This window comes from Myxine glutinosa, chromosome 3 (genome assembly GCF_964187855.1).
Source record: "Myxine glutinosa chromosome 3, kmMyxGlut1.1, whole genome shotgun sequence".
In the NCBI taxonomy this organism is placed as follows: domain Eukaryota; kingdom Metazoa; phylum Chordata; class Myxini; order Myxiniformes; family Myxinidae; genus Myxine; species Myxine glutinosa.
The window spans coordinates 20,243,769-20,269,695 of NC_136263.1; the positions used below are offsets into that span (position 1 = coordinate 20,243,769).

At 45.8% G+C, this 25,927-nt stretch overlaps 2 protein-coding genes across 2 annotated transcripts in view; one reads left to right on the forward strand and one right to left on the reverse strand.

The window, feature by feature from the left end:
• NPM3 (nucleophosmin/nucleoplasmin 3) overlaps positions 1 to 11,103 on the reverse strand; it is a 43,214-nt gene extending 32,111 nt beyond the window's left edge. The window contains exons 1-5 of the mRNA XM_068111287.2: positions 10,816 to 11,103; positions 2,581 to 2,663; positions 2,151 to 2,270; positions 1,893 to 1,980; positions 1,621 to 1,742 (exon numbers count right to left, since the gene is read on the reverse strand). Coding sequence (XP_067967388.2) covers positions 1,621 to 1,742; positions 1,893 to 1,980; positions 2,151 to 2,270; positions 2,581 to 2,663; positions 10,816 to 10,852 — 450 coding nt within the window. The 5' untranslated portion in view covers positions 10,853 to 11,103. The remainder of the gene's footprint in view (positions 1 to 1,620; positions 1,743 to 1,892; positions 1,981 to 2,150; positions 2,271 to 2,580; positions 2,664 to 10,815) is intronic.
• The window catches only part of DDRGK1 (DDRGK domain containing 1), a 642,973-nt gene that overhangs the window by 386,403 nt on the left and 230,643 nt on the right, over positions 1 to 25,927 (forward strand). The window lies entirely within an intron of this gene.

Genomic DNA, 25,927 nt, shown 5'->3' on the forward strand with positions numbered 1-25,927 from the left:
TCAAACTAGGACCCCATTGGCCCAATGTCAGTACATTGACTTATTGCCCTCTTCCCTCGTTCTTCCACAAGCCTCAATGTTGTATGTAAAAAACTGTCTTGTTGTATGTTGTCCTCCCAGGCATTTTCTTTTCATTTCTAAACAATGTACTTGCAATACGAGAGAGACACATCAAAATCAAGTCTTCTAGCTTAGGACAGAGGTTCATACATACACTGCACCAGCAAATCTCAAACGCCCCCTTGTGGTGATGCAAGAGATGAACGATTTACACACGGATTAATGGTGCTGCCCTTAACTAACGAGCTGAGAGCATTTGTGGCAGTGGAATGCTCGTTACCTCCGCCACCTAAGGTGGATGGAGATTATGTTTTCACCTCTGTCTGTGAGTAGGACATCTCAAAAAGGTTGTGGACGGATTCAAACAAAGTTTGATGGATGTGTGTGTGTGTGACAAAAATATTTTGGTAAAAATGCAAAACTGCTTTTGGTAAAGTTTTTTTTTTTTATCTTGCAAGTGATTTTTCACCATTTAGAAATAGGGCCAAAAACGATCAAAAAGTTGTGGACGGATTATGGCAAAACTATGTGGATGAGTTGGTTGGGTGACAAGAACAAGCCGATTCAATTTTGGTTCACGTCCGGATCAAGATCCGGGCTGTCAGTGGATACAAAACGTAAACAGTTCAGCCTGGTGGAGGTATACGCTCGACCGATTCTAGTTTATACCTGTGCTGTCCATTACATCTCCAGGTACCATGGCTCTGTCATTATCCAAATAAAACCACACATTACAATTTGCAGGTGAGAATAAACCTCTATTCATTCCGAGACCTGCCTTCCCTGCATAGGTCCAATTAGCAACGGCAACCTGCTCGAAGCATGATCAGCAGCAATTTCCGTGCCCTTTGCAGCAACTTACAAACATTATTACGTACCAATCTTCTGTTTGAACATGTGCTTTCCATGGCATCACTGTCAACTCCTGGAAATGACCTCAAATCAATTGCAGCCCAACTTAACTTTCTTCTTCTTCTTCTTCTTGAAATGATGACTCAGACACATGTCTAAACAATGCTTCAACACCATCATAGTGTAACAACAGATTCTCAGTCTTGGGAGTATTCTCATCACGAATAAAGTCTCAATTTTGATTTTATCCTTGAACTTGAATGTTTAATCTGAATTTTAACACTTTTGGGGCTACTTTGTATCTCATTTGCATAATATAAAAGAAAGTTTTTGTTTGTTTATTTGTCAGCTCTAATCTCCTGAACGGTGAAAGATAGGAGGAAACCTCTAATACAAAAAATGCCGGGACGGGCCTCGGAAAGGTTATAGGCGAGGTGGTGAGACCGGTCGAGGCCGCTTTGGCCGGGCTGGGCCCATTTCACAATTAAAAGCTGAGCTGAATTATAGTAGTAAATTCATTCAAAAAGAACCCGGGCAACGCCGGATGCTTTTGGCTAGGTTGCATAGAAATTAGACAATATCGAGGGAGGCTGGTCTGTCGTCTTTCTCAATTTAAATGGAACATTGAGGCAAAAAGCACCCCAAGAAGCTTAAACACCAAAATTACACAAAGTTGTGATTAGATAATAAACAACTCAAACAGCTCACCATGGAAACCATTGGTTGTGACTTTGGGGTAACCCTTGCGCGTTTCTTTGATGGAACAACAGGAGTTTCATCAATATCGTCATCTTCATCCTCATCATCGATATCAGACATGGCCTCCAGATCTGACACACATATTGGCATGTTAGTTACATCATAACTAAAGGCCAAGGAATCCAAGAGGCACAACAAAAACACAACCACTTTTCAACACAAACCACAAAATTACGACTACACAGCCAGTGATATCATCCTCCTTTTTCCTTAGAACTCACAATGCTGCCCAGAAATGTAAATCGGGCCCGAGCCAGTCTTGAGCTTGAAAGTCACTGGTGGTTCCACATCAAGGCCCGATAATGCCAGCTGGAAAGGAAGAAAACGGAAAACGGTATGGAATGGATTCAAGAAGAGGAGGTGCAGGAGAGGGAAGTAATGTCCCCCCCCCCCCCCCCTCCCACCCCCCCCCCCCCCAAAATTAAAAACAGGAGAAAAAAAAGGTAGTTTGACTACGGCACGATGGGGAGCATCTATACCGATGGCTGTACGGAGGGTTTCAACGTGGCGATCGTAGCAACGACATTTCTCCCTTGGCTGTCGAGAGATTGAACTTCCACAGAGTGCATCTCGTCAGAAGCATCTCCACCAAGACATACCTGGGTAACACCAAACGGGACGTTAGCAATTCATAATTCAATGGTACAAACAAAAAGTCTCATTACCAGGAACTTTCGCCATTGTTATAATAAATGGATGGATGGAACTTCTTGTGGACAAATCCAGCACATCAAAACAAACAGCACTTCAGTTGAAGATTCTTCTTGAATATTCGGAGTCCAAGCACAACACATTTTTGAAGCAACTACCAGCCTAGTCCGTACAATGTATCTGTTCGTTAGAGCAGCGTACTGTATTGTAGCAATCCCAAAAGCACGAACCAATAAAATTAGGCATGGATGGACCTACCGAACGGAGCACCAGCATGTGATCGGCACCATCATCCTCTGCTTCGAATGTAAACTCCTTTTTAGTCGACTTCAGCTCACAGCCTACCAATCGTAACACACACGCAGGCGCACACACACGAAGTGAGCAGGGGGGTAAGCCCCAATAAGCAGTAAACCAATAGCAGTAAGCCCCAATAAGTGATAGTAAACTATCACAGCACAAACACCTGGTGAATACAAGGCATCAGTTAAAAACAAACACAAAAACACAGTAAAATACGTACAGATTATTACTCAAGATAAGTTTAGATTCGAGTAAAGGATAAACATGTGCTGGGTACGACAAAAAAAAACCCACCGTTTAGAGGCCATTTTTTGGGGGTACGATTTGTCGTACATTGGGTACGACAATTAGCAGTTAATTACTGGTTAACAGACAATACATCAACATTCCCATCTACAACTTAATTAGAGTCCACATGTACCCAATTCAATTGATTGGACGTGATTTACAGAGAAAAACACCTTTCTATACAAGGTCCAACAGTTGACAGTGCATGTCAGAGCAGAAACTACCTTGAAGTCCAAGGAACTGGCCGTGGAACTTTGAGATAGAATCGTGAGGAAGCCTAGATCTGGGGAAGAGTATAAAACAATTTCTGGAGTGCTAATAGAGGCAAAGTGAGCTCCATTATTAGGAATGGAAAGAATATGGAACAACCGAGACTTTTCCAAAAGCTGGACATCCGACCAAACTGAGCAACCGGGCAAGAAGGACCTTGGTCAGGGAGGTGACCATGAACCCAATAAACACTGACAGAACTACAGAGTTCCTTGGTCGAGATGGGAGAACATGCCGGAAGGACAACCCTCTCTGCAGCTCTTCATAAATCTAGGCCTTATGGGAGAGTGGCCAGACGGAGGCCACTCCAGAGAAAAAGGCATGTGAAAGACGCAGAGCATGAGGCAACAGCAGTTCGACGAGATGAAAATCGATCTCTCTGGTCTGAATGCAAACTGCTTCGTCTGGTGGAAACAGAGCACAGCTCATCACCCATCCAACACCATTCTCACCATGAAGCATGGTGCATCATGTTATGGGGATGCTTTTCAGTGGCACAAACTGGGGGATTTGCAAGGATAGAGGGAGCATTGAATGGAGCCAAATACAGGCAAATCCTTGAGGAGAACCTGCTTCAGCGTGCAAAAGACCTGAGACTGCGGTGATGATTAATGTTCCAACAGGACAATGACCCCAAGTATACAGCCAAAGCAACACTGGAATGGCTTCAAAACACAAATGTGAATGTCCTTCAGTGACCCAGCCAAAGCCTAGATTTGAGTCCCATTGAGAATCCGTGGAAAGACTTCAAGATTGTTGTTCACAGACACTCTCCATCCAACTTGACAGAGCTTGACCAAATCTGCAAGGAAGAATGGGAGAAACTCTCCAAATCCTGATGCGCAAAGCTGATACAGACATACCCAAGAAGACTTGAAGCTGTAATCACTGCCAAAGGTGTTTCTACAAAGTATTTTTCAGGGGGTTGAATACTTGTGTAAATTTAGACATTTCTGTATTTCATTTTCCAAAAAAAAAATAAAAAAATCTCAAAACACACATCTCCATTATGTGCAGAAGAAAAATTGTTGTGTGGACAAATATTATGCCAGTGCCAAAAATCTTAATTGAATCCATTTTAAATTCAGGCTAACAACAAATTGTGAAAAAAGTCGAGGGGTGTGAATACTTTCTGAAGGCACTCCAGATAAGATAGGTAGGTAGGGCATGCACACACACACTTCCAAGGTTCAACAAGTAAGGGGAATTCGTTTCCAGTTGTGTGAAGTGCACCATCTGTGAAAGTTCATTCTTCCGTTCACAAGGCATTGTCGGAGCATTATTTTGTACGTCTCACATGTTCAAGTTAGTGGAAGTATTAGTAGGAGTCCCAGGTTCAGTTTTTAAGGTAATTTGTTCCCAATAGAGTGTGGAATATTTACTCAGATTGCTATGGTTGTCCGATAGCAGCATTAACCATTAACTGTTAAGACTCGGAAAGACGGTGAATATCGGAAAGACGAAGGTGATGGCAAGTGGTAAAGCATGTGGTGAGGTGGAAAGAACTGGGAAGTGGCCCTGTGCTGTGTGTAGGAAGGGTGTCGGAGTGAACTCCATTCAGTGTACAATGTGCGCTGAGTGGGTTCATCAAAAATGTAGTGGTCTGAGAGGGTCATTAACCAGTGTGGCAGCTACATTCAAATGTAAGGTGTGCACAGAGGGAGCTGCAGATGGACGAAATGTTGAGTTGGATCTTGGAGACAGCGTGAAGCTGGAAGGTGTGAAAACATTTTGCTACCTCGGAGACATGCTGAATGGAGAAGGTGGATCAGACTCAGCAACGGTTGCTCGAGTGAGATGTGCATGGAAGAAGTTTCGGGAATTGAGTGGCGTGCTGATGATGAGGGGAGTGTCGTTGAAGCTGAAGGGAAAGGTGTATGCTGCATGTGTGAGAAGTGTTATGATTTATGGGAGCGAGACATGGGTAATGAACGTAGAGCAGCAACGAAGGTTGGAAAGGGTGGAAATGCGAATGGTTCGACGGATGTGCGGAGTATCGTTGAGAGAGAGGAAGACAAATGATGAATTGCGAAAGATGATGGGAATAGAGCCTGTGATTGATGCTGTGAAGAGGAACAGGTTGAGATGGTTTGGTCATGTGTTGGGGAAGGATGAAAGTGACTGGTTGAGAAGAGTGATGGAAATGAATGTAGAAGGAAGTAGAAGACGGAGAAGACGGGGAAGACCGAGAAAGACTTGGCTAAAGATGGTGGAAGAAGAAATGCGGGCAAGGGGGTTAACAAGGAGAGATGCAGAAAATAGGGCAAAATGGAGAAGATTGTCATGGGGACCGCAAGGATAACCCCCGCTCTAGCAGGGAAAATGGCCTTTAAAATGCATGTTGTTGTTGTTGTTGTTGTGTTAAGACTGCTAAGGTTACTCTGCGAAGTAAATCGATTAACAGGTAATTAATTTATACATCGACAGAATAGTTTGTTTTATATAACTTTTTTACTTTCTTCAGGTGTGCAAGCCAAAGACTGAGCAAAGATACCACATGCTCAACAAAAATGAATGAAACTCGAAATTGTATGAATAACAATAAATATAAACCTCTGCATGCATTGCCTGGACCCAAGAGCTCTTAATGAGGCATCATTCAGCATTGTACGTGGTGTGGCTACGACGTTCACCCCGATCAGGTAACTTGCATCTATATATACATTAGAATAGAAAGCAGATAGACTACAAACTTTACATGTTATGTTTATATATTACGAACTTTATGTTTTTTTTATTATGTACCATATTTGTTGTCAATTGTGAGTGGTGTGCTGACGAGGAGGGGCGTGTCGTTGAAGCTGAACGGAAAGGTGTATGCTGCATGTGCGAGAAGTGTTATGATTTATGGGAGTGAGACATGGGTAATGAACGTAGAGCAGCAACGAAGGCTGGAAAGGGTGGAAATGCGAATGGTTCGGTGGATGTGCGGAGTATCGTTGAGAGAGAGGAAGACAAATGATGAATTGCGAAAGATGATGGGAATAGAGCCTGTGATGGATGCTGTAAAGCATGGAATATACCCGGTGTGTACCCCGGTTTAGAATAGGTACACCGTATCACTGTGTGTCGTAAGAGGCGACTAAAAGGGTTGGCGTCAGTCAGGAAGGGAATCCGGCCATAAAACATTGCCTCAAAAAGAGAACCATGACAATTACAACGAGATATGGGCAGGGTACAGCCCGAAGTACCCCGTGGGGGACCCCACTCCCTCTCGTCAAAACTCAAGGTGGGGAACCCGATCGAAGCAAGGGTGGAAATCACTCCATTTATGACAACGAAAAGTCTGATGCCCGAGGTGGAGATCGGTTTCTGAGGTTTGGGACGTGGAATGTAGGGACAATGACAGGGAGATCAGGAGAAGTGGTGGAAGTATTGGTCAAAAGAAGAGTGGCCATATGTTGTGTGCAGGAGACAAGATGGAAGGGAAGTGGTGTGAGAATGGTGAAGGGTAGGCAGGGACAGAAATACAAGTTTGTGTGGCAAGGGTGCCCAGAAGGCATGAATGGTGTTGGTGTCCTGTTTTCTGAGGAGTTTGTAGACAGTGTGGTGAGTGTGACGAGAATGAGTGAAAGGTTGATGATGGTGAAAATGATGATTGGAAAGCTCTTGGTGAACGTCATCTCGGGATATGCTCCGCAGGTTGGTCGGAGCGATGAAGAGAAGGACAAGTTCTGGTGTGCAATAGCGAAGCTGATGGAAAACGTGAAAGATAAGTTGTGGTAAGAGGAGACCTAAATGGACATGTGGGAAGGAGTATGGACGGTTTTGAGGGAGTTCATGGGGGTTAAGGATATGGTGTGAGAAATGGAGAAGGTGAAAGTATTTTGGAGTTTGCTGATGGAGCTGATTTGTTGATTTGTAATACTCAGTTCCAGAAAGAGGATAATAAGCTTGTTACATACACGTCAGGTGGGTCGACGACAACCGTTGACTACCTGATGGTGCGTAGGTGAGATAGGGGGAACCTCCGGGACACAAAGGTGATCCCGGGGGAGGAGGCTGTTTCACAGCACCACTTGATTGTCTGCGACATAAGGTTGAAAGGTGCGAGGAGAGCTCGGCGGGTGAAGTACCAACCGAGAATGAAGGTGGGGAGGTTGAAAGAGGTGACAGTCAGGGAGGCATTAAAAGAGAGGCTGAGTATGGTAGAGGATGATGTGGTTGAGCTTGAAAGTGGTTGGATGTCAATGAAAGAAAGTCTGTTGGGAGCCGTTGGTGAGGTACGTGGATGGACAAAAGGATCACTGAGGCACTCGGAAACATGGTGGTGGGATGATGAAGTTGGAAAGAAGATTGACGAGAAGAGGAAGAGGTTCAAGGAGTGGCAGAAGGCGAAGGGTACGGGGGCAGAAAAGGAAGAGCATGAAAGTTATAAGGCAGCCAAAAAGGCTGCAAAGAAAGAGGTAGCAAAGGCGCAGGAGGCATGTCGGAAAATGTTCGGAGAACGCTTGGATTTGGAAGAGGGTCAGAGAGCGGATGGCAAAGCAGATAGTGAAAGAGGTGTGATGTGATGGGGGTGAGTTGCTTGAAGGATGAAGTGGGACAAATCATTGTGGACCCAGATGGAATTAAAGGAAGATGGAAAAGATATATGGAAATACTGTTGAATACAGAGAATGAATGGGATGGCAACATAGAGAGTAACCCAGTTTTAGGACCGGCAGAGAAGATAACCGAGAAGGAAGTTGAGGAAGCTATAAAAGCAATGAAGAGTAGAAAAGCGGGAGAGCCGACAGGAGTTGTGTGAGATATGTTGAAGGCAGCAGGAAGTTGGGGTGTGAAGAGAATGACAGAGATCTGTAATCTGGTGGTGAAAGAAGGCCGCATTCCAGTGGATTGGGAACTGAGTACCCTCGTCCCTCTATACAAGGGGAAAGGTGACCCTCTGGAGTGTGGCTCGTATCGAGCGATAAAGTTATTGGAGCATGGAATGAAGGTATTGGAAAGGGTGTTGGAGAGGAGGATAAGGAAGAAAGTGAAGATCGACGAAATGCAGTTTGGATTTATGCCAGGAAGAGGAACGACAGACGCGCTTTTTATTGTGAGGCAGTTGCAGGAGAAGTACATGGAGAAGAGGAAGAAGTTGTTACTTGGGTTTGTTGATCTGGAGAAAGCATTCGATAGGGTTCCACGTGAAGTAGTGACATGGGCATTGAGGAAGTTAGGAGTGGAGGAATGGTTGATCAGAGTAGTGATGGCAATGTACAAAAGAGCGCGCACAGCTGTAAGGACGAAGGACGGGAACAGTGGTGAGTTTGAGGTGAAGGTGGGAGTGCATCAGGGGTCGGTACTAAGTCCACTACTATTTGTAGCTGTGATGGAGGTGCTGGCTCGGAACGTAAAGGAGGGTTTACTGTGGGAGTTGTATGCAGATGATCTGGTGTTGATTGCAGAAAGTATGGACGGACTGAAGGAGAAGATGAACAAGTGGAAGGAATGTATGGAGACAAAAAGTCTGAAGGTGAATATCGGAAAGACAAAGGTGATGGCAAGTGGTAAAGCATGTGGTGAGGTGGAAAGAACTGGGAAGTGGCCGTGTGCTGTATGCAGGAAGGGTGTCGGAGTGAATTTCATTCAATGTACAATGTACGCTGAGTGGGTTCATCAAAAATGTAGTGGTTTGAGAGGGTCATTAACCAGTGTGGCAGCTACAGTCACGTGAAAAAGTAAGTACACCCCATGTAAAGTTTTGACTTTTTCAACATATTTCAACATACAGCTACTTGATCTTCATTTCAACAATATTGATGGATAAAGGTGATACAATATAACAAATATCATGAAACATTTACATTTTGTAGTCCATTGTATAATTTAAATAAACATAAATGCAAATTTCGCATGTAGAAAAAGTAAGTACACCCTTTGCTCTCATTGGTGGTATTGCCCCCTTTGGCAGAAACAACCTCAAGTAGGCGTTTCTTATAACTGTCTACCAGTCTCTGACATCGACTGGGAGAAATTTTTGCCCACTCCTCCATGCAGAATTCTTTCAGCTGTGCAATGTTTGAGGGGTTTCTTGCATGCACACATCAACCACATGCACACAAATATTATGCCATCCATAACTTTTTGAGATATCCTGCTATGTATCGTTTTTGGCCCAATCTCCCAATGGTGAAGAATCACTTAAAAAATTATCATAGCCGGATGGATGCGAATCCGGATCTTCACCAAAATCGAATCATTTCGTCCTTGTGACACACGCGACATCTCTGCCAAATTTCGTCCGAATCCGTCCACAACTTTTTGATGTTGTTCAGACAAACAAACAGAAAGGGGTGAAAACATAACCTCCATCCTCCTTTGGTGGCGGAGCTAAACGGTAAAAAAAAGATATTAAATTTTTGTTTTTTAAATAAATAATAAATAATTTATTTTCAAAAATAAAAATAATTTATTTTCAAAAATAAAAACTTTTTATTGGCAAACACTTATTTTCACCTTTTTATTGTGTGTGGAGGCTAACTGTAGTCCAGTGAGAATGAAAAGGGATTTATACACCGCCTCAAACCAAATGTCCGAGCGATCCATCTCCATGCTTGCACGATTTCACATGAGAACATAAGGCATATTAAGAAAATAAAAATAACCTTTTTGGTGACGATTCGTGTTTTACCACAGCCTTACCTTTCGGTACTCCTGCGTATTTGTAGTTTGTACTTTTTGTGACACGTTTTGCATTCTAACTTTTTCACTTGAACTTGTATCATCATACTAAAAGTAAAATACGCAATCTGGTGTCTGTGACGATTTTTGACCGCGATATATTCTGTCGTTATTTATTCAATCTCAACCAAACTTGACAGGACTAAGGGTCACACGATGAACGTGTGACCTCCCCCCCCAATTAGGATACCTGTTGAGGTGTATATCCGTCTTAAAATAGATTTATTGTGGCATTTTTGCAAAGACACTTCTAATAACAAAAATAATCTTTATACATTACGTACTTCTTGTTTATATAGTACGTACTTCATTTAAATATATATATTTTATATATTACACACGCAAAATGGTGGAACGTTTTAGTCTGGTCTGGATACATTCCCCCCTCATGTCTGCAACACGTGTTGCCACTTCTTTTTCCTTCTCTTCAAATGTTTTCCTCAAATACCCTTCCCGCCAAATTTGGGTCTACTTTACCAAATACCGCTCCAGGCCCAATTTACAACCACGTGGTGAAACACATGGCACGAAGGCCATTACCGCACCTCGACCCACCTCTTAAATAACGGATTAAAATCGCAGTTTCTACAAATATAGACGTTTCCCTAAAGTCAAATCAATTACTTTTGTCCGATTACATGCACACAGTAAACGAAACACGTTTTTTTTCTTTTTTCTTTGTTTCAGGAATTGGTCATTTTCTTCAGTACAATGTAGAAGTAGAACAACGATTGAAAACAAAAAAATTTAATTAATCTAAAAACAAATCCTTCTCCTTTTGTATTAAACAATGACCAAGAGCGAGGTTGACCGAAGGTCAGAACGTCCATCGTATCGACACAGCAAACACGTGCTCGATACACCAAGAGGTGCATTGGCCAGAGTCGGGCCTACGTCACAGAAAGAGCATACAGTATTACACAATAAAAACATCCATTCAGATACTTGCGGATATATTACCGAAAAGAAAAGATTGCGGCCTGCTCGTCTCTGCCATCACTGAACTGGTATTTGTCTTGTGAGAGGAACGTAAGACAGACTGACTGAATGCCGAAGACTTCAAACACAACGTGGCTTCCAGAACAAATCCGCTAGATTTTGCGTCATTTCCTTTTCACTCCTCAGTGAAACCTCAAGGAGTTTGTCCTTTTCCAAACAAATATATATCGAACATTGGCAGTTGTTGAATAAAATATTACTAGTACAACCAGCAAGAAGACCAGCGTAAATAATAATTCAGTGAACAATGTATGCACTGCCACTAACTATAACACCATGGCAATCAAACTGTGTACATACAGTTTTAAAAAAGGATGCCCCTGATACGAAATCATTTCGAGATCTATCTATAATTCCAGTAATCTCTGTCTGTCTGTCTGTACGTCTGTACGTTTGTTTGTTTGTCTGTGACCGCTGTTTCTCGACAACTACCGGTCCGATATACTTGAAACTTGCCAGGTATATTGCTGGGGACCCGAGGATGTGCCTTTTCAAGGTTTCATATTAATCGGACAATTACTTACCGAGCTATGTCCAAAAAACGATTCAACCAATCAGAGAGCAGCGAACGATCGCGTGTGCCGAACGTGGAGGACACACTCTGACTCTGCCTCGGATGGCACATTTGAGAGCGTATTCATTTATTTCACGTTTGCAAACTATGTTGGCGTTAAACTATGTTTTAAAACTAATAAAACCGAATTTGCGATTCATTCGCTTTCCTGCGCGTTTGTGCACGCGATGGCGATTTCTTTACCAAACTCCGGAAGCCGTTCGCTTTGGACCAAACCATTGCATGTAAATAGAGGGGGGGGATTGTCACCGTACTCGCAAGCCGTTCGCTTTGGACCAAACCATTGCATGTAAATAGAGGGGGGGGATTGTCACCGTACTCGCAAGCCGTTCGCTTTGGACCAAACCATTTCATGTAAATAGAGGGGGGGGATATAATTTTAGATATAGATATAGTACGGGCAATGCCCTAGTTTATAGAAATACGTACAAATAATACATATTAAGGGAAGAAAATTCACATGAAGGAATTCAAGATTACATACATGCCGATAACGATATATTGTAGGACCAGTTCACTACATCACAATACGTCATCACAGTATACCAAGTACGGTAGTAGATATTCCTGTAGATTACCCCTGTCTTCACAACGTAAGAACGGCTGAGCATCAAAAGGCAATTAACGGGATTTAAACTCGTTTGAGGTAATTAGCCACACAAGGCACTGGAGAGTGAATGAATCAAAGAAAGAAAGAAGAAAATCGTGGATTTATTACAAACAATCCTTAAACATCGCAATTACAAACATGTAATACAAAACCGACATCTCAGATTGTCAGCTGCCACATTAGAAGTCTTCTTCTTCTTCTCCCTACGGATGCAACGTAAGACTCTGTGGCCGTGCTGCTGATGCAGTAGGTCAGGGAAACAATTTGTAATTTGTTCAATTTTTCGGCTGCAGTTGATGTGAAATCATTCATTTTCTCCTTTTCTCCGCTTCTACTCTCCCAACAATGGATGGAGGCCCTCCATGTCAGACATGAGGCCAGGGCCGTCTCTGTGGACATATTTTGTGCTTTTCATACAGTCTGGCATCCTGCCTTGATCTCCGAACTCCTATGACATCCAAGGCCAAATCTACTCTTGGGTACTGACTTGCAACGCGTGGCTCTCAACGGAATCCTTTCATCTCCTCTCCCTGTCAAGGCTGGAGTCCCCAGTCCCACGTCCCCAGTCCCAAGTCCCAGTCCCACTCCTAGTCTTCATCCATGATCTCTCTGACTCGCTGGCAAAATGATTTGGGAGATTTCGATTGGGTAAAGTTAATGCGAGGATAGTCTACATCAGAGAAATGGGCAACCTTCAAGGAGCAAATGTGTAAGGTGCAGAGTAAGCATATTCCAGTGATGTGTAAAGGTGGAGACAGAAAGAGAACATGGTGGTTGAGCATGGAGTTACACTATAATTGGGGATAAACTGAAGATCTAGAGTCCGACTCAGCAGTATAGGAGGAAACAGAGACCAAAAGGGAATATGAAAGGGACATAGCCATGGATATTAAACATAACAGCACGACATTCTTCAAGTATAGAAGGGGTAAGGAAAGGGCCTCATAAGAGGAGTGTGGGCCAATTGAGGATTAGCACATGAGAATTGGTGGATGATTAGGGTGAAATGGCAGGATTATTAATTCGTTGTTTTGGTTCCACATTTACACGGGAAGTCAGGAGAACTTCCAATAGTGGAGAGTGCCTATCTCGGGGGTGAGGAAGGACTTTTAGAAGAGATCCAAGTTGGAGTCGAGGAAGTGAAAAAACATTTAGAAGAATTAAGAGATGATAAAGGGTCGGATAATATGCATCCTGGAGTATTGCAGGAGGTGGCAGAGGAGATAACCTTGGTGTTAGTGGATATCTTTAACAGCGCGTTGGTGCAGATATGTAGTTGGGACAGGTACCACTTTATTGGAGAGAAGCGTCCGCAACCATATTTCGGAGATGTATGGACCGATTTTGTTCATACTTGACATAAAGAGAATAAATGCAGATAAGTGACAACCACACCGTTCATTTTTATATCGTTATTTTTCCCATTTGTCTGCGTGCAAGTCTGTGTGGAGGGTCCCTCAATTTAGGATTTTAGTTTTATCGTGCTTTTCTTGTTTCGGGCATTTTCTTCAATAAACCTGTTTATTTTTGTACATTTTAAATCCTGTTCGTTTGAGTTTATTTATTTCAGGGTGAAGACTGCAGGTGGGATCCGCGAAGGCAAGCGCTCCGGCTTCTCCCCCACTTGTCCCCACGCGTATCTTCCGCTATATTTTTGACTGAACGCCTCGGAGTTGAAGCTTGTTCGGCAATCCGTTTCCTTGGAAGATTTTAATCACGAGGAATGCGACAATATACTGTATATGACTAATAATAGTAAGGGAAATACTTTTCTTACGAAAGTAACTACAAGGTACTGGTATGGTGAAAATAAAAACCCTGGACTTCCTTGGATTATGGAGAGTGTCTGGTTCCATTTACCATTTCAACACACCTCGGATATGTAATAAGAAAACCCGTGGTGGTGGTTCAGTAGACCACCACAAGAGGGCCTCTTAGATCACCGGTTCATCCTGGAAGACGCGTCGGTTGAAATGTAAAAACAAACGTAATATTTGGACATTTCGGCATTTTATCTTTCTCTTACCTTACTTCAAGTGGTTATGTTTAAATATGTAAAGTTGCTCCGCATTTTCAGGGCGTGAAGTTGCTTTTCATGAAATGCAAGTGAGAATAAATGATATTGGGAATCGTACTGGATATAATTTGGTGTGTGTATGTGTGTATGTGTGTATGTGTGTATAGGTGTGTGTATAGGTGTATGTATGTGAATATGTGTATACTCTCTATATGTGTATACTCTCTATATGTGTATACTCTCTCTCATTAACAGATTTATCCCATCGCGTCTTCAGTTGTCAGCATACCCTTCCTCCCGTCCATGGTACACTGAATCTTGTGGTGAAGCAGTTGCCTTGAAACAACTTTCCTTCACCTCATGGAAGGCAAATCCAACTGAAAGCAATCTCAGTTCCTTTCACAAAGCTCAGCACAAGTGTGTGTCTACCCTCAAGAGAGTCAGGAAACAAGATCTCTCTACTCTCAAGACAGAACTTCCTCTTCCAAATCCTGGTGGCATCTGGTCAAACCTGTTTCTGGTGTTTGTTCCCCTCCATCCCCTCCCTTACCTCAAACAGCTACACAGCTGTCTCCACATGTGAAATATCTGAATGCCTCAACTCCACGCATGGCTTGCAGACTTATTTCTGGTCGCAGTCAACGTGTGGCCCTGAATGGAATTCCCTCTTCTCTCCTTCCTGTTCAGGCTGGAGTTCCTCAAGGCAGTGTTCTGGGCCCTGTGCTTTTTCTGGTCTTCATCAATGATTTCTCTGACTCTCTGGAAAATCCTCTATCTCTTTGCTGATGACTCCACTATCTGCCGCTCCATTCCTCATCCCTCAGATCGGCAGTCTGCAGCCTCCTCACTCTCTGCAGACCTGGACAAAATCACAGACTGGTCAAACAAGTGGAACATGTCTTTCAATCCTGACAAATCTCACACTCTCACTTTTTCTCTCCGAAAAGACCGTCTGGACAACCCTCCCATCTACTTTCTGAACAATCCTCTCCAAGAAGTTCTGTCACTCAAGCTTTTGGGTCTCACTATCTGCCATGAAATTTCCTGGGAAAACCACATTTCCAATCTGGCCGCCAAAGCCAGTCGCCGACTGGGCATCCTCTGTCGTGCGAAATCCTTCCTTGGCACACCTGAGCTCCTCACCACATACAAGGCTTTCATCCGCAGCTCAATGGAATACTGTTCCCCCTTCTGGGCTGGTGCTCCTGCCTCACACCTAGCTCGTCTTCACGCTGTTGAAACCAAAGCTTTCAGAATCATTGGAATCTCCCGCGATGAAGCTAACTCCAAGGGCCTTTCACTCACTCACCGCAGGCAGGTTGGTGGTCTTTCTGTCTTCTACCGATTCCTCTCTGGCCTTGCTCCCCATACTCTGTCTGTGCTCTGTCAAGATCTGCCAGCAACACTCTTCTGGTGGGTGGGTGGTTCGTGTGCAGCCACCTCGCTGCTGGTTGCATCATTTCTGTGGGCACATCTACCGCTGATGCAGTGACTCTCTATAACCAGTTATCTGGTGCTCATTTCGCCGACCTCGGAAGGATGACAGGCCGACTCAACTCCACCTGGCGTTAATTCAACGGGATTTTAATTCAGGACCTTGGGATCCCAAGACCGCCACCCTAACCATTAGGCCAACACCAAGTATTGTCTCTTCTGGTGAATCTGCCAAAACATCAAGACTCTCTGCTCACCTTCACTCTTTCATTCCTCTTTTCTCCCGCCGATGGAACAAACTCCCTCACTCTCTTCAATGTGTGTGTGTGTGTGTGTGTGTATATGTGTGTGTGTATGTATATATATATGTGTGTGTGTGTGTGTGTGTGTGTGTGTGTGTGTGTGTGTGTGTGTGTGTGTGTATATATGTGTGTGTCTGTGTGTGTATTATCGCGTTGCTGGTGATTGAAATCTTCCAAGGAAACGGATTTCCGAACGGGCTTTAACTCTGAGGCGTTCAGTCAAGATATAGCGGAAAATACGTGTGGGGGAGAGGCCGGAGCGCTTTCCTTCACGGATTCCACCCGACGTCCTCGACCCTATGATAAATCAACTCAAACGACACAGGATTTACAGACTTGGCATTTAATATGGAATATTTTTGTTGTGGGGGTGAACTTACTTTTCAAGATGACTGAGAACCAAAAGTTCATTGGAATTATGTTTAAATTATTCTAGATTTTGTTAATGTGACCTTTAAAAGAAACAAAAACCACATTTGACATTTCGAAACAAATAAATTGATCCTTGAAAGTGATGTAAACTGATATCGAACTCAATTCATGGACAGTACTGTGTTAAACTTCTGTGCGTTTTCCAGAAGTATCTCTTTATTTTGCACATTAGCCAAAAAATTTTTTAACAAAAACAAAAGCTAAATTATGACTGGGATTACGGACAGTAAAATTACAGTTCAGTACTTCGTGTAACCCCCACGAGCATTCAGGAGAGCACGTACACGTTGAGGCATGCTGTTCACGAGATTTGCCAAGGTTTGGACAGGAATCGCTTGCCATGCAGTGACAATAGCCTGCTGCAATTCATGCACAGAGGTCGGCTGCTGGTCCAAGTTGTCGATTTGGCGCGTTAATTCTGCCCACAAGTTCTCTATCGGATTCATATCCGGGGACATGGCAGGCCACTCCATATGCTCTACACCACGGTCAGCAAGAAAGTGTTGGATCATGCGAGCACGATGAGGTCGTGCATTGTCATCTTGGAAGACAAAGTTTCCTCGAAAGGCTGCACGAGCAAATGGAAGCAATGTTTCTTCCAGAATGGCCCTGTACTTGAACTGGTTCAGGTTTCCATTCAGAACAACCAGGTCAGTTTTGCCCCCTGCATGAAAAGCAGCCCAAACTGTCACCCCACCACCTCCAGCTTGGACTCTTGTCACTATACAATCTTTGTTGGAGGCTTCATGCACTTGTCTGCGCACTCAGACGCGGCCATCTTGACGATAGACCAGAAATCTAGACTCGTCACTGAAGATCACGTGATTCCAGTGTCCTGGCTACCATTTACTGTGCTCTCTGGCCCACTGCAATCGATGCTGGCGGTGTTGTCTGGTCAGGCATGGCTTTCTCAGGGGACGCCTGGCACGATAGCCTGCTTGAACCAGTCGTTGGTTGACTAGCCTTCTGGATACAGGCACATTTGTCAGTTGCTGCCACTCAGCCCTAAGCCGATTAGCTGACTTGGTACGGCCATTGTGGACTAACCGGTGCAGCTGGCGATCATCCCTCCTTGTGGTTCTGCGGGGACGTCCTGGCCTCGGTATTGGAGTAGGGACACCCCTCTGAGCATTTCCTTTCAGGATCTTTGACACCTGACCTTGAGTGATGCCATACTGCCGAGCAATAGCACGCTGTTTCATGTCGTAATTTCGTAAAGCCACCACTCCATGACAATCAGCATTGTCGAGTTGACGGACCATCTCCAGAGGAAGCGGCAATAACTTTTGGAGACGTGCAGCAGTTGTTTTTCACTAATACAGAACGCAACAACCCTTGTATACCTGACTGTGAAGCCAATCATCAAATGCACCTGTCCGTACATTTTGCCACGCCACCTGTGATGTAATCCTGTTGTTGACTTCTTGCTGCGACAGACAATCAGTGACATGGTTCTTTTAACAAATAAATCACCAAAGTGTAAAAGAAACTCACCAGATTGATATACTGAGTTAAGAAAGTAAACCCAAGTCAAGAAAAAAAAAATTCCATATTAAATGCCAAGTCTGTAAAATGTACAAATAAATGCCGGCTTTATTAAGAAATGCCGGTGACCGAATGAAACATGATAACACTAAATTCTTAAATTGAGGGATCCTCCAGACAGACTTGTATATGGACAAACAACAACAACAACATGCATTTTAAAGGCCATTTTCCCTGCTAGAGCGGGGGTTAGCCTTGGGGATAACCCTTGGGGATGGGTTAGCGGGGGTTTGTATATGGACAAAGGGGAAAAATAACTGAAAATGAATATGTGTCTGTGTGCATTTAGCTCTGTGCGTCTTCGAAATCTCGTCAGGGATTGTCCCAGGCTTTGGCAGGAAAATGTGCTCCTTCCAGAGGCATGCTGTTCGAGGTCCGGTCCCCTCGGAGCAGGGTTTTATGGCTCCGCCCCGGCCATAACCGAGTGTTCCATGCTCTGCCTCCTGTTGCCGTGGTTAGCCACTCCCCTCGAGCTCTGATTGGCGGCTCACGCTTACCGGCCACTCCCTCCTGCAGCTCCTCCCTTCGGCCTTGCCAGACTTGTTCAGGCCGAGCACGTGGCATTTCAGCGCCAAAAGAACACCTAAGCTCACTGGCCTACTCAATGCAAAACTAACACAGGAAAGGAGACTACCTTACATTTACTAAGAAATAACTATACTGTCGCGAGGCTACATGTTGTGGTATGTTTACCTACGAGGGGGGTTATCCTTTATTCCAAAACCACAACACTACACCCCTCTCTCCCCAGACGCATCCCGAGTCGAACCCACCAATGGAACGACCGGTAGAGCCTGGCATGCAAAATTATCATTACGATTAAATGTGACACATAGGTGTGGTTCCCCCTTGCATTTACTCTGACCCATGTGTGCGACAGTTTTAGCACTAAATATGTCCCTCCCATTGCGTTGATCAGCTATCTAACAGTTTCACACCCACAACTACCCGAGTTTTTCCGGAATTTCAAACTCAACACATAGCCGGTGGGCACATTCTTATATTTACAAGCACGTATATTTACAATTCTATGACCCAGGACCTGTACTTTTTGGAAGAGAAGATTAGAGGGGAGAGAAAACACAACAAAACACTCAATGTGGCACTTGCTGCTTGCATCTTGCATCTTGCTTCTTGCTTCTTCCATGTGCGTCTAACAAACCGGCTGGCCCTGACCGGCATACAGGCCATTTGAAGCACCAGGGCCATATAAACTTGCAGAACTTCGTTACCCCTAGCACACAATAATAAAAAATGCTTTTTATTTCTCATTGCCAGGCAGGGCCTCTCCCATGTGGTCCAACTGCGTGGCATCAATGCCACTCAAACAAGTGGTCCAAAGCTGCAAGATGATTTTGCAGCAAGATGCTGCACAGCAGAGGTGCAAGGCCACAAGGCTCGTGGTCCATTAGTGTGACAAGGTGCAGCAAGGTGGTTTGTGGCAGCAAAAATGATGCACAGGTTGGCTGCCCAGGTGTAGCAAGGGTGCAGCAAAAGGACTGGCACAATGTGCTGCACAGTTTGGCTGCCCAGGTGCGACACAGCAGAGTGAATGCTGCACAGTTCGGCCTCCAAAATGGTCCTGGGGCGGGGAGGCAAGACAAGGCACAACAAGCAAGCAGAAAAGACACAGTGGCACGTGAAAAACAAGGTGACCAGGCACCACCATGCCTGGTGCGGTGCGAAGGACGTGGAAGAGCGAGCAGAGCAAACTCATCCCTAGCCGTCCGTACCCCCCCCCCCCCCCACCGTTGGCTACACTACCCTAGCCCCCCTTGTATTTACAATCCCTCTCTACGTCTTGTCTCCCATGTCCACCTCTAATTCCGAATTCGTCTCCCAATCCCTCCCAGGAAGGAAGGGATGGAACAAACACAATGTCTCCTTACGTCATGACGCGTCTCACTACTCAAATAGTTTACAGAGCCTCGGTGTGGAGCTCGTCCTCCTTGGTGAATGGATGTGGATGGTGCGAAGGGATTTCTCAATTCCTAACTACACTAATGACATTACACATCTAAACTACCCGGGGTCGTACCCTGCCAATCGGCCTCTTTAAACTATGTGGTTCTAAGAACCCGAATTCCCATTGCCCACACTGTGGTGCCCTCCAAATTTGGGTCTCACTCCTGAAAATTTTCACTCGTGCCCTCACACAATTTCGGGGCTGGGTCGTGTGGCCCTACCAGCAGGTCTAACTACCTGCGCACCTCCGCCACTGAAGTCGCAACCCGAGCTTACCTGCTCCTCGCGACTACCTAACTGGGGAAGGCTCTCCCTGGCAATTACCCCCCCTATGCCCACCTTGGCATCGGGCAACCCGGGTCCTCTCCTGGGATCATTGGGCCCCACTCACACTACAACAACTACCCTAACCGGCCCCCAGAGCCTACCTACGGACTCACCTGGCCGACAAACTACCAGTGGCGGAGTGCCCCAATAACCATACGCACTAATTAAGCCACACGCCCAGCCATTCCACAGACTCATGCACCCAACAAAGCACTTCTTGCTACTACCCGCACCACAGGTGTCAATATCCATACAATTTACCTATGCCCTCTACCTGGCTTTACACTACCCCCCCCCCCGGCTTTCGTGAATGGGTTCCACTCTCCCCCCATTCGCTCCTTCGCACCATGCACTCCACACCTTTTATTCGACACCTTTTATTTCCACACACCTTTAGTTCTCACACCACTACTTTCACACACCATTACACAATTCCTCACACACACAGCATCATCTATCTAACTACTTCCCCTACTCTCAGGTTACGTGGTCCTCCCGGTGACTACCTGGTCTCGGTGACCCCCGGACCGTGAGAGGAACTCCACCAGAAAGATTTATTATGTATGCGCTTTCGTAACGCAATCAATATGAATTCCAACCAAGAAAAAAACCCCACACCAAGGATCCGGAATAATCAAGGATATATTCCCCGAGCAATCAACCATCAGCAATCAGCAATCAATAGTACAAAGTTGTAAACTCATCTACATTAACTCTAAGATGGCCATCTTATACATTCCTCACGTGAGCCCCACTCCCAACTCCCTCCGTGGTCAATGTCTCTCACAATGTCTCCGTACTCCTGTAGTTCGATCTCCGCACGTGGGCGGTTGAATGGACCCTTCCTGACGTGCTTTCACCGGGCACGTCCCATACCGGGAACAACGGCTGCAGCACGCACCTCCTGGCCAAGCAAAGCGGGTAATGTAAAGCAGGCAAAGCAACACGCGGCTTGCCCAGCGTGCGCGGCCCCAGGTGCGACCCGTACGCAGCCTTGTAGACGGCGAGGCGAACTGTGCCAGCTGCTTGGTTTCGTGCACGAACCCACAGTGACTTGACGTGTCAAAGGGTAGTTACACGTCCCGGTAACTCCTCTCGCCAGACGGGCTTTGAAACGCCGATTCTCTTACATTGCTCAATCGACACCCCACGCGTCCGAGCTCGGCGAGGAAGAAGAAGAATCGTCGCATCTCCAGGACCTCGTGTCTTTTTTCCTTCCGTTTCCGGTCTCCTTTTTCTCAGAAGGGCTCCTGACCCTTTAATCACAACAACCTTTAATCGACTACACATTGATAAGCAAAGCCCTGAATAGCAATTCACATACATTCACATAAATATGTAACACTCCCCCCCTTCAAGAAATAAAGTTTGAACCCAGCGAAAACCTTCTTTGCCAGCCACTTGGATAAACAAAGCAGATAACTCACCCCCCCCCCCCCCCACCCAACTCATCAGTTCCCCCCGGGCACAGTCATCACTTAAAAATAAAGCAACAATATTTCACACAATCCCCTAGATTAATTCCCTCTGGACGAAGCGTCAACCCCTTCTAATTTCTCTATAGCACTTTTTCGGGAGGCCCAGCGGAGTATTCCTACATGGACGCCTTAAGGAATGTGGAGTTCACGGTTAGTCCGGGGAGGAACGTTCATTACATGGACGCCTTTAAGAACGTGGAGTTCACGGTTAGTCCGTGCAGGAAAGTTCACTACCTGGACGCCTTTAAGAACGTGGCGTTCACGGTTAGTTCGTGTAGGAGCCTCGGCTCGGCGGCTCCCCCGTATATAGTGCTTCAACTTCTCCAGACTCCTAACAGTTACGGTGGGACCCCTTGTCCCAGCCGTTACCTGACTGGCAGTCTCCTTCTCGGCCAGTGCTCTGACATTCATTCTTTCGGGAGGTGCCGTAACTCTGGGAGCCTCCATAGTAATATCGGCTGCTGCCAACCCCAAAACTCCTGCCAAGTGGTCCTCTTCTGTAGACCTCTCGATGCCTACGAAATGCCTTCCCTACTGTTATGGTCCGACCCTCCAAATCCTTACCATTCCAATTCTTCTCTGCCTCCCTGGCGTCTCTTGTGCTTGCAAACGTGACAAAGCCGAACCCTCTTGACCGTTGCGTTTCCCTGTCTTTTACCACCCGCACTTCCACCAGCGGCCCATATCTGTTGAAGACAGAGGTCAGAACTTCTTCCTCTGTGTTGAAGTTCAGTCCCCCTATAAATAACTTGGAACTTTTGTCGCCATCCCGAGCTGGTGGGGTGTTATTTTCCCTGCTGTGCTCTTTACCAACCCTCGGGTTACCATAAATTTGCCCCCCGGCCAAATCATTCCCGATAATCACAGATACTCCCTCTACAGGAAGCGTGGCTTGTAAACCGACGGTGACCGGTCCTGACACCAAATCGGATTCCAAATGGATGACATGAAGTGGGGCACTAACACAGCCACCGATCCCTTGTAACCGAACACTATCACCAGTTGCGGTACTCTTTGACAATGGCAAAATGCCTTCAAGCATTAAGGATTGATGGGCTCCTGTGTGCCTCAACACCTTAACCGGTCTTGAGTTAGTCAAGTCTCCCTTGAGTGAGACCAACCCCTCATAAATAAATGGTTGGTAACTCTTCTGTGGGCGATTTCTTACGTTGGCCATCGCATTCGGAGTTGTACGAGTCGGACTCCGCTCTGGGTTGTCCCTTTTCATGAGGTAACAACTGGACATCAAGTGTCCAGGTTTTTTGCAAAAGGCGCAAGTAGGCCCGGAGGAAAAACTCGTGGTCTGCCTCGGGCCCCCCAGGAAATAAGTTTGTCTTAGGCCCGTAGCCCCCTGATTTCGAACAGTTCGGGTATCAGCGTTGTCCCCATATTCATCTCGAGGCCGCCGCCATGTATTGTCGTTCTCCGCACCTGCTGGTCCACACCTCCCCTGCGGAGATCTAGGCGAGGAGTTAGGTTCGTGGACCCCTATCCGGTGTGTTAAGGCATAATCATCTGCCATGGTGGCTGCATCCCACAACTTTGGTACTTTCTTTTCCTGCAGGTACACTTTGATGTCCTCGTGGACACACTGTTGAAATTCCTCCACCAGGATCAAGTCACGCAATGTTTCGAAGTCTTTCCCGACTCCTTTTGACTCACACCACCGATCAAACATGTTTTCTTTCACTCTGGCAAACTCCACATGGGTCTCACTCTCCCTCTTCCTGGCATTCCTGAATTTTTGCCGGTAAGCTTCCGGAACCAACTCATAGGCTTTGAGGATGTGCTTCTTCAATACCTCATAATCTGCACATTGGTCCATTGGTAGCGCCGAATAAATCTCTTGAGCTTTTCCCACCAGCACACTTTGTACTAGTATGGTCCAGGCCTCCTCCGGCCAGTTTAACTGTCGAGCCACTTTCTCAAAGTGTGGAAAAAAATTAGCGACTTCCTTTTCACTGAAGGGTGGAACCAGCCTCACATGTCTGCCCACATCCCAGGTGTTCTGGCTAGGTGTCGACCTCGTCAGCAAGGGTGGTCCCTCTCCCCGTTCTCTCATTAACTCCAGCTCCTTGAATTTAATTTCTTGCTGAAGCTCCATGTCACGTTCCTTTAATTCCCTTTCCGCTTTTCTCTCCTCTGCTTCGAGGTCCCTTGCAGCTCTCCTCTACTCTGCTTTTCTTCCTTCTAACCTTTCCTGGAGTTCTCGTTCCACTCTCCTTTCCTCTGCTTGTTTCTCTTCTCTCCTCTCTTCTGCTTTCCTTTCTTCTTCTGCTCTTTCCTTTTCTGCTTTCCTTTCTTCTTCTGCTCTTTCCTTTTCTGCTTTCCTTTCTTCTTCTGCTAACCTTTCCTGGAGTTCTCGTTCCACTCTCCTTTCCTCTGCTTGTTTCTCTTCTCTCCTCTCTTCTGCTTTCCTTTCCTCTTCTTTTAACCTTTCCTGGAGTTCTCGTTCCACTCTCCTTTCCTCTGCTTGTTTCTCTTCTCTCCTCTCTTCTGCTTTCCTTTCTTCTTCTGCTCTTTCCTTTTCTGCTTTCCTTTCTTCTTCTTTGATCCGTTCCTGGCTCCGTAATTGCAACTCCAGTTTCCGGAGCTCAACGTCTTCTGGTTCTTCGGGTAGCCACTGCCAGGCTAACTCGTCCCATGTTCCTAATCCCACCATAGACTGTATCACCGTGGTCTGCAACTCTGCCTTCCTCAAATTAGTTCGGACCTCCAAGTTAAAATGTTTGGCCAATTTCAAGAGGTCCGACTTTAGTAACGCTCGGAACTGTGCCTCACTCGGGGTTACCGCAAAGTTCTGTGCCACAAACGGCATGGTGCCTATCGTTAACACCTGTTAACCTTCACCCCAGGCTTTACCCCAATTTCCCCAAAAATTTACCAATTAATACTTAATTAATAAATTTTAAATAATAAAAATATTATTTTATACAATTTTAGATCCCGGACGTAGACCCAATTGCGAATCCGCAAATCGTAATTTGGACGAGCCCCCAATTCTGTTACGTGGTCCTCCCGGTGACTACCTGGTCTTGGTGACCCCCGGACCGTGAGAGGAACTCCGCCAGAAAGATTTATTATGTATGCGCTTTCGTAACGCAATCAATATGAATTCCAACCAAGAAAAAAACCCCACACCAAGGATCCGGAATAATCAAGGATATATTCCCCGAGCAATCAACCATCAGCAATCAGCAATCAATAGTACAAAGATGTAAACTCATCTACATTAACTCTAAGATGGCCATCTTATACATTCCTCACGTGAGCCCCACTCCCGACTCCCTCCGTGGTCAATGTCTCTCACAATGTCTCCGTACTCCTGTAGTTCGATCTCCGCACGTGGGCGGTTGAACGGACCCTTCCTGACGTGTTTTCACCGGGCACGTCCCGTACCGGGAACAACGGCTGCAGCACGCACCTCCTGGCCAAGCAAAGCGGGTAATGTAAAGCAGGCAAAGCAACACGCGGCTTGCCCCGCACGCGCGGCCCCAGGAGCGACCCGTACGCGGCCTTGTAGACGGCGAGGCGAACTGTGCCAGCTGCTTGGTTTCGTGCACGAACCCACAGTGACTTGACGTGTCAAAGGGTAGTTACACGTCCCAGTAACTCCTCTCGCCAGACGGGCCTTGAAACGCCGATTCTCTTACGTTGCTCAATCGACACCCCTTGCGTCCGAGCTCGGCGAGGAAGAAGAAGAATCGTCGCATCTCCAGGACCTCGTGTCCTTTTTCCTTCCGTTTCCGGTCTCCTTTTTCTCAGAAGGGCTCCTGACCCTTTAATCACAACAACCTTTAATCGACTACACATTGATAAGCAAAGCCCTGAATAGTAATTCACATACATTCACATAAATATGTAACACATTACACATCTAAACTACCCGGGGTCGTACCCTGCCAATCGGCCTCTTTAAACTATGTGGTTCTAAGAACCCGAATTCCCATTGCCCACACTGTGGTGCCCTCCAAATTTGGGTCTCACTCCTCCAAATTTTCACTTGTGCCCTCACACAATTTCGGGGCTGGGTCGTGTGGCCCTACCAGCAGGTCTAACTACCTGCGCACCTCCGCCACTGAAGTCGCCACCCGAGCTTACCTGCTCCTCGCGACTACCTAACTGGGGAAGGCTCTCCCTGGCAATTACCCCCCCTATGCCCACCTTGGCATCGGGCAACCCGGGTCCTCTCCTGGGATCATCGGGCCCCACTCACACTACAACAACTACCCTAACCGGCCCCCAGAGCCTATCTACGGACTCACCTGGCCGACAAACTACCAGTGGCGGAGTGCCCCAATAACCATACGCACTAATTAAGCCACACGCCCAGCCATTCCACAGACTCATGCACCCAACAAAGCACTTCTTGCTACTACCTGCACCACA